The sequence below is a fragment of the Chiloscyllium plagiosum genome, chromosome 45 (genome assembly GCF_004010195.1).
Source record: "Chiloscyllium plagiosum isolate BGI_BamShark_2017 chromosome 45, ASM401019v2, whole genome shotgun sequence".
In the NCBI taxonomy this organism is placed as follows: domain Eukaryota; kingdom Metazoa; phylum Chordata; class Chondrichthyes; order Orectolobiformes; family Hemiscylliidae; genus Chiloscyllium; species Chiloscyllium plagiosum.
In genome coordinates this window covers 3,899,908-3,913,243 of record NC_057754.1, presented here as the reverse complement: position 1 = coordinate 3,913,243, position 13,336 = coordinate 3,899,908, and the positions used below count along the sequence as shown (strand labels likewise).

At 50.9% G+C, this 13,336-nt stretch overlaps 1 protein-coding gene across 1 annotated transcript in view; it reads left to right on the top strand.

Moving 5' to 3' along the window:
* Nucleotides 1–3,445, top strand: part of LOC122543843 (mitogen-activated protein kinase kinase kinase 11-like) — a 21,566-nt gene extending 18,121 nt beyond the window's left edge. Inside the window, exon 2 of the mRNA XM_043682660.1 lies at nucleotides 2,080–3,445. Within this exon, the coding sequence (XP_043538595.1) occupies nucleotides 2,080–2,702 (623 nt within the window). The 3' untranslated portion in view covers nucleotides 2,703–3,445. The remainder of the gene's footprint in view (nucleotides 1–2,079) is intronic.
* The last annotated feature ends 9,891 nt before the right edge of the window (nucleotides 3,446–13,336 follow it).

Sequence of the window (13,336 nt, the reverse complement as noted above, 5' to 3'; positions counted from 1 at the left end):
GAGAGATGTTACAGTGAGGGGTGTGGGGTATATCAGAGAGTGTTACAGTGAGGGGTGTGGGGTATATCAGAGAGTGTTACAGTGAGGTGTGCCGGGTATATCTGAGTGTTACAGTGAGGGGTGCGGGGTATATCTGAGTGTTACAGTGAGGGGTGCGGGGTATATCTGAGTGGTGGGTGTACCAGAGAGCCTTAAACCAAGGGGTATTTATCCAAGGGTGTTGTGTGATTTGATGTGTGAGTCTGGTGTTTAATTGTCTCGAAACTGCCTCTGATGACGTCCTCACCAAGTCCTCCTCCACAAGGTCGATGCTGTTGAAATCAACTTCCTCCTTCGGAATTCTTAAATATGGAGCAGCGAGCGCTGAGTCAGGCTGAGCTGATCACTGGGGCCCTCGCATACCATTCCTTGCCTATAGTCCCACACCGAGGTGTAGAATGACCAACTGCAAGTTATCTCCAGGCAGCAGGAAAGTCCTAGGGACCAGCACCTTCAGTGGGGCTGGGAATGTCCAGGGACCGGGGTTCAGGGCAAATTTTCAAGGTGCCTTTCATTTCAGACTCCAGCTCGATCGAGCAGGGATCTCCTTTCTGCATCACATTGGTCTCATGGTGGGGTGGGGGTTGTTATGCAAAACCGCCAGTACTCTGTTTGATGCTTCACTTGCTGGCCTGGCACCCACAAGCTCTTTGAACGGGACACTCCACCCTCTCACCGAAGTGCGAGTCCCGATTTGAAACAGCGTTCCCAGATCCTGGAGTGGGCGGACGTCAGAAAAGTGCTGTGTTGTCACTGGCAACCACTTCCCACCAGAGCTCTGTTTGTTCGAGGGTTAGCCTACACACTAAGTCTTCTCACGTGGTTTAACCCTTCGGGATGTCGTACAGCGGATACACAGAGCGCCTGGGCCCCCTTTGCACGTTCCCTTTCTACCGTCCCCCTACGCACGCTCGGGTAATGAAGATCGGAATTCCGATTGGGGAATTGTGGGAACAGAATCTGTTCTCGGCTCAGTCAGGAGTACACCCCCTCTCTCTCCCCAAAGGATAAATCGTGAGCTTGAATCTTGGAAAATACGAGCAGGGTTAGGCCATTCGGCCCATCGAGCCTGCACTACCATTCAGCATGATCGTGGCTAATCCTGCAATCTCAGTGTCCCACTTCCGCTTTCCCTCCATCGCCTGTTAGTCACATGCGCCACTTCCAGCACCCTCTTGAATACATCTAACGAGCCGGACCCCACAGCTTCCCGTGGGAGAGAATTCCACAGGTTTCCAACTTTCTCAGGAAAGAAATACTTTCTCACCTCAGTGCTGAATGGCTTAATGGGAAGCAGCCTCCACTCTCATGACAGCACAGAAACAGACCCTTCGCTCCAACTTCCCAAACCAAACTAGCCCCAGTTGCCTGCGTTTTGGCTCAATCCCTCTAAACCTTTCCTATCCGTGTACCTATCCAAATGGCTTTTTGACATTGCCATTGAATTCCACCACTTCCTCTGGCAGCTCATTCCACACACGCACCACCCTCACCCACTTAACCTTCACAGTTCCAAAAACAACCCGAGTTTGAGGGGTCCGGCCTCGTAATTTAACCCCATCGAGTGCAGCCATCATTCTGATGAATCTACATCAGAATATGTGGGCCCAGTTGCTTGAGAGGGGTACCACTGAAGGTCCAGGGATCTACAAGGGACACCAGGAAACTCTGCTGTCTCCACCCGAAAGCTGCCACCCTACTTGGGTCAATACCGTCCCTCATCGAACAGGAAGAGGGAAGTGCAGAGTAGGCCTCTGTCTGACGCCTAAACCGAAGGACCCCCTCCATCTGGAATAAGCCCATTTGGGAATTAGAATTCGGTTTGTTGTCAAATGTGGAGAGAAAAGTTTACAAAGTCGCCACTACCAGCGCTGTCTTAGCTACAAAGATAATGAAGTACAGGATCTTAGGAGTAAATTAGAAAACTAAATAAAAAGTTCAGCATTACAGCCCGTTGTGCCATCTTTGGTACGAGGTACCTAGGTAAGATATCTTGAGAATAAATCATAAAATAAATCAATAAAAAGTTCCGCATTGCAGTCCTTCAGGCTGATTGTGCTAGGCCTCACCTCCAGACGATGCTAGGCCTTGCCTCCAGACCACGCCAGCCCTCATCTCCAGAGCACGCCAGCCTTGTCTCCGGACCACGTCAGGCCTCATCTCCAGACCACACTAGGCCTCGCCTCAGACCATGCCAGGCTTCACCTCAGACCACACCAGGCCTCATCTCAGACCACGTCTGGCCTCACCTCAGACCACGCCAGGCCTCGTCTCAGACCACGCCAGGCCTCGTCTCAGATCACACCAGGTCTCGCCTCAGACCACGTCAGGCCTCACCTCAGACCACGCCAGGCCAAACCTCAGTCCACACCAGGCCTCGTCTCAGACCACGCCATGCTTCACTTCAGACCACGCCAGGCCTCGTCTCAGTCCACACCAGACCTCACCTCAGACCATGCCAGGCCTTGCCTCCAGACACACCAGGCCTCACCTCCCCCACCCCTCGAGTGCCCTCTGTGGGCCAACCGCACACCCACTGCAGGCACGAAGCTCCACCACACCTGACGGCCCATCGAGATCCCGAGTCCAGGCTCTGGGCCTACCGAAGCCAGGAGCCCTTGATCAGGGCAGCGCCACTGCTGCTGCCAACAATGACCCTCTGACACAGCTCTGGCTCCCCACGACGCCGGAAGATGAAAGAGAAGAGCAAGAAAAATAGGGAAAAGGAGATCGAAAGACAAGGAAGCAACAGGCCTGGAGCATACAAACTCAGGATCCATTCCACTCTTACCATGCTGCCATCTTGGGCAGCATCTGAGCATTGGCAAGAGGCCATCACATCCCACCTTGACACTACAATCCCCTGACTCTTCCCCCTTGCTCCATGACTTCTGCGCAAACCCAAAGGGCATTTGTGACCAGTTTTGACTGCCTGAGAACAGTGTTACTGTCCCCTCAGACCATACAATGGAGGAACAGAAGTAGCCCATTCAGCCCATCAAGTCTGCTCCACCATTCAATGAGGTTGTGGCTAATCTGATAATAGTGTCATAGAAACAAACGGTACGGAAGAGGCCCTTTGGCCTATCAAGTCTGCACTGGGAAAAGCTATGTTTAAACCTACACTCCCTCCCACTAGTTCCAGTGGCTGGCCCATAACCTTGAGTGTATTAAATAATCCACAACTCCACCTTCCTGCCAGTTCCCCAAAACCCCTTGATCGCCCTTACTGCTTAAAAATGTCAGGTAGGGCACAGCATGGCAAAGTTCACAGAGAGTTGTGATCAGTAGCCATCAGTAAACGATGTATATGTTATATGTATAACTGCTGTGAGCATAAAAAATTTAAGCATCTATCAGTATTGTCAGCGTTATACAGTGACAGACCTGTCCCCACCTGTACTGTACACCAGTGTTATACAGTGACAGACCTGTCCCCACCACAGTACTGTACACCAGTGTTATACAGTGACAGACCTGTCCCCACCAGTACTGTACCCCAGTGTTATACAGCGACAGACCTGTCCCCACCAGTACTGTACACCAGTGTTATATGGGGACAGACCTGTCCCCACCAGTACTGTACCCCAGGGTTATACTGTGACAGACCTGTCCCCACCAGTACTGTACCCCAGCGTTATACAGCGACAGACCTGTCCCCACCAGTACTGTACCCCAGTGTTATACAGGGACAGATCTGTCCCCACCAGTATTGTACCCCAGTGTTATATAGCAACAGACCTCTCTACACCAGTACTGTCACCCAGTGTTATGCAGGGACAGACCTGTCCCCACCAGTACTGTACCCCAGTGTTATACAGGGACAGACCTGTCCCCGCCAGTACTGTACCCCAGTGTTATACAGGGACAGATCTGTCCCCACCAGTACTGTCCCCCATTGTTATGCAGGGACAGAACTGTCCCCACCAATACTGTCACCCAGTATTATGCAGGGACAGACCTGTCCCCACCAGTACTGTACCCCAGTGTTATACAGGGACAGATCTGTCCCCACCAGTACTGTCACCCAGTGTTATGCAGGGACAGACCTGTCCCCACCAGTACTGTACCCCAGTGTTATACAGGGACAGACCTGTCCCCGCCAGTACTGTACCCCAGTGTTATACAGCGACAGACCTGTCCCCACCAGTACTGTCCCCCATTGTTATGCAGGGACAGAACTGTCCCCACCAATACTGTACCCCAGTGTTATACGGGGACAGACCTGTCCCCACCAGTACTGTACCCCAGTGTTATACAGTGACGGACCTGTCCCCACCAGTACTGTCCCCCAGTGTTATACAGTGACAGACCTGTCCCTACCAGCACTGTACCCCAGTGTTATACAGCGACAGACCTGTCCCCACCAGTACTGTCTCCCAGTATTATACAGTGACAGACCTGTCCCTACCAGCACTGTACCCCAGTGTTATACAGTGACAATTCAGTCTCTAACCGTTCAGTATTTCGGTGTGTCCCTTCTGCCATTTCATCGAGGAACACTGTTGAGGTAGGGCCATGGAAAATCTGAGGCTTAGTGCTGTAGGGTGCTGGGGAACTAAGTGGATGGCAGTCAAAGAGAACATAAGTGTCATAACGAAGGATTGCAATGGGTAGCTCCCCAATGGCTGCTGGGATTGGGCGATGAGGCGTTGCAGTAATCAGTGGGCTGTTTTCTAGTTCAGGCGGACAAGATTGTGTGGGTGTCTGTTACCGTTCCTCTCAGTTTAGCTGCTGTTAAGGTTGTGAATCTCTGACCACTTACAGGAGGGTGTTGCACTGATGCTATTTTTGGCATCGGCCAGTCGCGCTGTAGCTTCTTTCTCAACAAATGAAATTTTGTTGTCAGCACAGCCCAAGGCTTTGTGGTGCTACACGTTTGTTTCCTTTTACCATCACAAGAGGAGTTGTCTTTTCATTTTTAATTCCTTCTCCTCCCCCTACCGCAACACTGGGTGTTTCCTGGCTTCAGTCTGGGCCTAGAAAGTAGGCTTGGTAAGTCTTGACAAAACCGAGACCGCGCTTTTGAGTTCTGAGAAACCCTGGTTAAGCAAGGCACGACTGGAAGATAATCCCTGAAGGAAAATTGTAGGGCGTGCGTCTTTTTTCAAGTAAAAAGATGTGATGGGAGAGGACCTGCAACCAAACAAGACCTGAGGTGAGGGTAGGCCTGAAGCCTTCCTGTAGGCCTCAGAAGGTCAACCTGTCGCATTGGCGAACACCCTGGTCCTTTTCGGGTTACAGGGTGTCCCCTGCTTCTTTCAAGAAATGATAGAAATGCGATAGAAAAGACAAACTAGGGAATTAAACAATAACGCAGGCATCTGGCCAGAAACTGCCAATAACAAAAACCCTTGCAGTCAAACCCAAACTGCGATACACATTGATAACAATGATAGGAAGTGCGTGTGTACTCCAAAAGGGAAGTCGCGTATAGCCAAAAAACACTTAGAAATAAAGGTTCCCTTTGTATTCACCACCTTTGGTTTGTTTGTTTTGAAGATTCCCCGTCTAATTCAAGTTCATAAATAGAGTCCCAACTCCAACGACCAGGGATTGAATTGACAAAATTGGCCTGGCTGAACAAATTCTGACATTGAGGGCAGATAATTTTGATTTTCAACCAGACACCAAAGACTGAACCATCCCCCAACTTGCTGTTAGCAGTTCCCAGTCTCTAAGTAATTTGCGCTCAACAAAGGAAGGAAGGGGATGTCCCGTCAAATGCAGAACAGGGACAACAGAGGGTTTAGACACAGGGTACAACTCCCTCTACACTGTCCCCAACAAACACTCCCCAGGACAGGGACAGCATGGGGTTAGACACAGAGTAAAGCTCCCTCTACACTGTCCCCCATCAAACACTCCAGGACAGGGACAGCACGGGGTTAGACACAGAGTAGAGTTCCCTCGACACTGTTCCCTCATCAAACATTCCCAGATGGGAACAGCATGTGGGTAGGTACAGAGTAAAGCCTCCTCCACTCACTTAACCTGAAGTTAAAGCTCTCTCTCTTTTAAATTAAAAATAAACTGAACATAAAGCTCTTTCTACACTGTTCCCCCATCAAACACTCCCAGGACAGAGACAGCATGGGGTTAGATACAGAGTAAAGCTCTCTCTACACTGTCCCTCTATCAAACACTCCCAGGACAGGGACAGCACGGGGATAGATACAGAGTAAAGTGACCTCTACATTGTCCCCATCAAACACTCCCAGGACAGGGACAGCACAGGGTTAGATACAGAGTTAAGCTCCCTCTACACTGTCCCCCATCAAACAGCCCCAGGACAGGGACAGTATGTGGTTAGATACAGAGTAAAGCTCCCTCTACACTGTCCCCCATCAAACACTCCCAGGACAGGGAAAGTTCCGAGTGAGATACAGAGGAATGTAGAATCTGGTGATTTGTCAGAATATTCTCAGTGCTTACACACAGACACACTCCCTGATAACAAGCAGGAGCAGGATCGCTGGCTGTAATGTTTCCCTCTCTCTCCAGTGCTGGAGTGACTTCAGAGCCACAGCCCAGGAAGGTATTTGAAGTAAAGAGTTGTAAGAAACACAACAGGAGCACAGCTGGAAGCTGTGTAAATATTGCACCTTTGATGAAGGAGGTTGTTTGGAGGGGGTGGAAGGGTGAGGGCTGTCCGAAACACATGACTTTTTGATTGCTGCTTTTAAGAAATGTGTCTGTGTCAAAGAGATAGAGAGAGACACACAACCGCACTCAAAACAACTAATGCTGACAACCCAACCAGTCTTGAGTTGCACACCACTATGACAGGAAGGACTGGCTTTTGTTCGGCTTTGACCTCCGACCCTGACTCGCTGAGCTACACAAAAGAAGTAGCCTGAACCCTCCCCCACCCCTCCCCCAACCCCGACTTTGTTTCTTGGTTTCCTCGCTGTTTCCTGTTGTGGATCCATCTCTCTCAGAACTGCGGCTGTGTGTGTGTGGGAGGCCCCCCCAGGCCATCCGTCAGACGGAAGGCCGATGTGTGGCTCACCAGGAGGCCCCCAGGGCGGTTGGGGAGTCGTCCCTGACGTTGCCTGCGTCAGCAACTGCCCGCAAACCGCTCCCCGCCCCCCCCCCAAATCCAAACGCCGCCCTCCGTACCCCTCGGCCTCCAACAAACACCTCAAAAATCAGAGCCTGCCCCCCCCCTTTCCTCTCCCCAAACTGATAGAAGGGTCTCAGAGCAGAGCATCCCTGTGGAAATGGGCCTAGTTAGGGGGCTGTGATTGACTCGTCTCTGGGGAGACTGCGCCCCCTTTTGCCCTTTGCAGATGTCACAGCGTACAGGCCAGGGGTGTGCAGGACTCAAGAGCTTGGCTCTCCTTCCTGTTGCGCTGGTGGTTTGAGGTAATCTCTAGGGAACCAACCTTGGTTGAGGTAACCAACCCAACCCATTTGGTTCTCTGACTGAATTCATACCACAGGAACAAGCCTGTTGCACGCCCCCCTCGCCCCCCTCCAATCCATACCAGTGCTTTTTTAAAATGTATATAAAATGTATTATTTGGTGGATGTGGGTTACATCTATTTGTACTGTCTGAGAAGGGGGGGGGCGGGGGGAGGTGAGCTGCCTTCTTAATAGATTCACACAGAACGGAAACAGACCCAGTCCATGCCGAATATAATCCCAAAATAAACGAGTCCACCTGCCTGCTCCTGGGCCATATCCCTCCAAACCTTATCCGAATGTCTTTAAAACATTATAATTGTACCCACATCCACAGATTTCAGCGTAGGAGACACCCGCAGTGCTGCAAGGGAGCTAATCCCAGGATTGTGAGCTGAGGGAATGACCACTGACACTCCACGTCAGTGTGTGTGTGTGTCTGTATCTGTGTGTGTGTGTCTGTCCGTCTGTGTGTCTCTGTGTCTGTGTGTATCTGTGTGTGTGTGTCTGTGTGTGTTGGGGGAGCAGTGATGCTGAGGCGATATTTCAGAGGGTTGGTGTTCCCTTGACCTTCTGGGAGGTTTGGAAGGTGCTGTCTAAGGAGACTGGGCGATGGCACAGTGGACGGTACACACTGCTGCAACTGAGCATCGGTGGGGGAGGGAGGGGTTTATGCAAGGCCATCTTTCCAACCCCAAGTCTGACACTGTAACTCTATCTACCTGTCTAGTATCCTGTTGAATGCAGCTTAATATTCGCTCCAAAACCCCTCTCTGGTAGACTGGGGGAGCAGGCCCTTCATTAACGCTGAAGGAGGTGAATCTGATCCCAATTTGCACGTACCCTCCATATCCCAAGGCTCCATCCATCCAAAGGTTGGGATAGGAACTCCCCTTCATTTTTGATATTGGTGTCATTTCCTGCTCAGGCTGAGGTGGGGTAGGGGGGATTGAGGCAGTCAATGTGCTGAGATCAGATACCACAGCCTGGGGTTATCTCTCTCGACAAGTCAGGGTAGCCAATGGCTCCCTGTACCCCCTGGCACGAGGGGCAGAGATGAATCAAAAGGGGCGCTGTTATTCCGGTAGCTCAGAGTATGTCACCGCCTGAGAACATCCCGAAAGCCACGACCAGCGTGGAGACATTGTCAAGAACCACGGGAGCTGCGAATGTGCGGAAGTTCCCACAACCGGGAATGAGTCAGATCGTCTGCTTCGCTTTCAAGCGTCGGCCCAGGGTTGAATAGCAGCCCCAGGTGGGCAGAGAGATCAAAACCCTTTCTGGGTCCCAGCCCTATCAGGAATGGGACCATTAACATCCACTTGACAGAGAGTGACATAAAAGACTTACCACAGTCCTGGAACCTGGGCGCGTCAGTCAGGATTCACTGTCCAAGACACTGCAGCTTGGGGGTTACAGATACCCTCACGGACTGGGTATAAACCATGTACTTGTGTCTGGTTTGCACAATGTCAGATTATTGGGTATCACAGCCGCTGTGGAGATGAATTTATTTGGCATCACTCTCACGTTATGACAGGAGACAGCTTAATGTTTATTACACTTCCTTCTGATGCTTAATGGATTAACTTCAAAAGCACAATCTCACAACACAACTGTCCCCACTGTACTGCAGTGTTATACAGAGACAGACCTGTCTCCACCAGTACTGTACCCAGTGTTATACAGAGACAGACCTGTCTCCACCAGTACTGTACCCCAGTGTTATACAGAGACAGACTTGTCTCCACCAGTACTGTACCCAATGTTATAAAGGGACAGACCTGTCCCCACCAGTACTGTAGCCCAGTGTTATACAGAGACAGACTTGTCTCCACCAGTACTGTACCCCAGTGTTATACAGGGACAGACCTGTTCCCACCAGTACTGTACACCAGTGTTATACAGGGACAGACCTGTTCCCACTAGTACTGTACCCCAGTGTTATAAAGTGACAGACCTGTTCCCACCAGTACTGTACCCCAGTGTTATACAGCGACAGACCTGTCCCCACCAGTACTGTACCCCAGTGTTATACAGTGACAGACCTGTCCCCATTGGTATTGTACCCCAGTGTTATACAGCGACAGACTTGTCCCCACCAGTACTGTACCCCAGTGTTATACAGCGACAGACTTGTCCTCACCAGTACTGTACCCCAGTGTTGTACAGGGACAGACCTGTCCCCACCAGTACTGTACCCCAGTGTTGTACAGGGATAGAGCATCCCAACCAGTACTGTACCCCAGTGTTATACAGTGAAAGACCTGTCCCCATCGGTATTGTACCCCAGTGTTATACAGCAACAAACTTGTCCCCACCAGTACTGTACCCCAGTGTTGTACAGGGACACACCTGTCCCCACCAGTACTGTACCCCAGTGTTGTACAGGGACAGAGCATCCCAACCAGTACTGTACCCCAGTGTTATACAGTGACAGACCCATCCTGACCAGTACTGTATCCCAGTGTTATACAGGGACAGACCAGCCCCTACCAGTACTGTACCCCAGTGTTATACAGGGATAGACCCATCCCGACCAGTACTGTACGCCAGTGGTATACAGGGACAGACCTGTTCCCACCAGTGCTGTACCCAGTGTTATACAGGGACAGATCTATCCCCACCAGTACTGTACGCCAGTGTTGTACAGGGAGAGACCTGTCCCCACCAGTACTGTACCCCAGTGTTATACAGTGACAGACCTGTCCCCACCAGTACTGTACCCCAGTGTTGTACAGGGACAGACCTGTCCCCACCAGTACTGTCCCCAGTGTTATACAGGGACAGAACTGTCCCCACCAGTACTTTACCCCATTGGTATACAGCGACAGACCTGTCCCCACTAGTAATGTATCCCAGTGTTATACAGTGACAGACCTGTCCCCACCACTACTATGCTGCAGTGTTATACAGGGACAGACCTGTCGCCACCAGTACTGTACCCCAGTATTATACAGTGACAGACCTGTCCCCACCAGTAATGTAGCCCAGAGTTATACATTGACAGACTGGTCCCCACCAGTAATGTAGCAATGTTATACAGTGACAGACCTGTCCCCACTGGTACTATACCCCAGTGTTATACAGCGACAGACCTGTCCCCACCAGTGTTATACAGAGAAAGACCTGTCCCCAACCAGTACTATACTACAGGGTTATACAGTGACAATCCTGTCCCCACCAGTACTGTACACCAGTGCTATACAGTGAAAAACCCGTCCCCACCACTACTATACTGCAGTATAATAGTGACAGACCTGTCCCCACCAGAACTGTTGCCCAGTATTATACAGTGACAGACCTGTCCCCACCAGTACTGTCCCCCGGTATTATACAGTGACAGACCTGTACCCACCAGTACTGTCTCCCAGTGTTATACAGTGACAGACCTGTCCCCAGTAGTACTGTCACCCAGTGTTATACAGGGACAGACCTGTCCCCAGTTGTACTGTCACCCAGTATTATACAGTGACAGACCTGTCCCCAGTAGTACTGTCACCCAGTATTATACAGTGACAGACCTGTCCCCACCAGTACTGTACCCCAGTGTTATATAGTGACAGACCTGCCCCCACCACTACTATGCTGCAGTGTTATACAGTGACAGACCTGTCGCCACCAGTACTGTACCCCAGGGTTATACAGTGACAGACCTGTCCCCAGCAGTACTGTACTCCAGTGTTGTACAGGGGCAGACCTGTCCCCACCAGTACTGTACCCCAGTGTTGCACAGTGACAGACCTGTACCCTCCAGTACTGTACCCTAGTGTTATACAGTGACAGATCTGTCCCCACCAGTACTGTAGCCCAGTATTATACAAAGACAGACCTGTCCCCACCAGTACTATAACCCAGTGTTATACAGTGAAAGACCTGTCCCCACCGGTATTGTACTCCAGTGTTATACAGTGACAGACCTGTACCCACCAGTACTGTACCCCAAAGGTATACAGGGACAGACCCATCCCCACCAGTACTGTATCCCAATGTTATACAGGGACAGACCTGTTCCCACTAGTACTGTACCCCAGTGTTATACAGGGATAGACCCATCCTGACCAGTATTGTACCCCAATAGTATACAGGGACAGACCTGTCCCCACCAGTACTGTACCCCAGTATTGTACAGGGACAGACCCATCCCGACCAGTACTGTACCCCAGTGTTATACAGTGACAGACCTGTCCACACCAGTACTGTACCCCAGTGTTGTACAGGGACAGACCTGTCCACACCAGTACTGTACCCCAGTGTTGTACTGGGACAGGCCTGTCCCCACCAATCCTGTACCCCAGTGTTATACAGAGACAGACTTGTCTCCACCAGTACTGTACCCCAGTGTTATACAGGGACAGACCTGCCCCCACCAGTACTGTAGCCCAGTGTTATACAGAGACAGACTTGTCCCCACCAGTACTGTACCCCAGTGTTGTACAGGGACAGAGCATCCTAACCAGTACTGTACCCCAGTGTTATACAGTGAAAGACCTGTCCCCATCGGTATTGTACCCCAGTGTTATACAGCGACAGACTTGTCCCCACCAGTACTGTACCCCAGTGTTGTAAAGGGACAGACCTGTCCCCACCAGTACTGTACCCCAGTGTTGTACAGGGACAGAGCATCCCAACCAGTACTGTACCGCAGTGTTATACAGTGACAGACCCATCCCGACCAGTACTGTATCCCAGTGTTATACAGTGACAGACCTGTCCCCACCAGTACTGTACCCCAGTGTTATACAGCGACAGACCTGTCCCCACAATTACAGACCCCCACTGTATACCTGAAACAGTGACAGACCTGTCCCCACCAGTGATGTTCTGCAGTTTTATACAGGTACAGACCTGTCCCCACCAGTACTGTCCCCCAGTGTTATACAGGTACAGACCTGTGCCCACCAGTATTGTACCCCAGTGTTGTACAGGGACAGACCTGTCCACACCAGTACTGTACCCCAGTGTTGTTCAGGGACAGGCCTGTCCCTACCAGTACTGTACCCCAGTGTTATACAGCGACAGACTCATCCCGACCAGTACTTTACCCCATTGGTATACAGGGACAGACCTGTCCCCACTAGTACTGTATCCCAGTGTTATACAGTGACAGACCTGTCCCCACCACTACTATGCTGCAGTGTTATACAGGGACAGACCTGTCGCCACCAGTACTGTACCCCAGTATTATACAGTGACAGACCTGTCCCCACCAGTAATGTAGCCCAGAGTTATACATTGACAGACCGGTCACCACCAGTAATGTAGCAGTGTTATACAGTGACAGACCTGTCCCCATTGGTACTATACCCCAGTGTTATACAGCGACAGACCTGTCCCCACCAGTGTTATACAGAGAAAGACCTGTCCCCAACCAGTACTATACTACAGAGTTATACAGTGACAATCCTGTCCCCACCAGTACTGTACACCAGTGCTATACAGTGAAAAACCTGTCCCCACCACTACTATACTGCAGTATAATACAGTGACAGACCTGTCCCCACCAGAACTGTTGCCCAGTATTATACAGTGACAGACCTGTCCCCACCAGTACTGTCCCCCGGTATTATACAGTGACAGACCTGTACCCACCAGTACTGTCACCCAGTGTTATACAGTGACAGACCTGTCCCCAGCAGTACTGTCACCCAGTGTTATACAGGTACAGACCTGTCCCCACCAGTACTGTACACCAGTGTTATACAGTGACAGACGTGTCCCCACCAGTACTGTCCCCCGGTGTTATACAATGACAGACCTGTCCCCACCCATACTGTAACCTAGTGTTATACAGTGACAGACCTGTCCCCGCCGGTACTGTACCCCAGTGTTATACAGTGACAGACCTGTCCCCGTCGGTACTGTACCCCAGTATTATACAGTGACAGA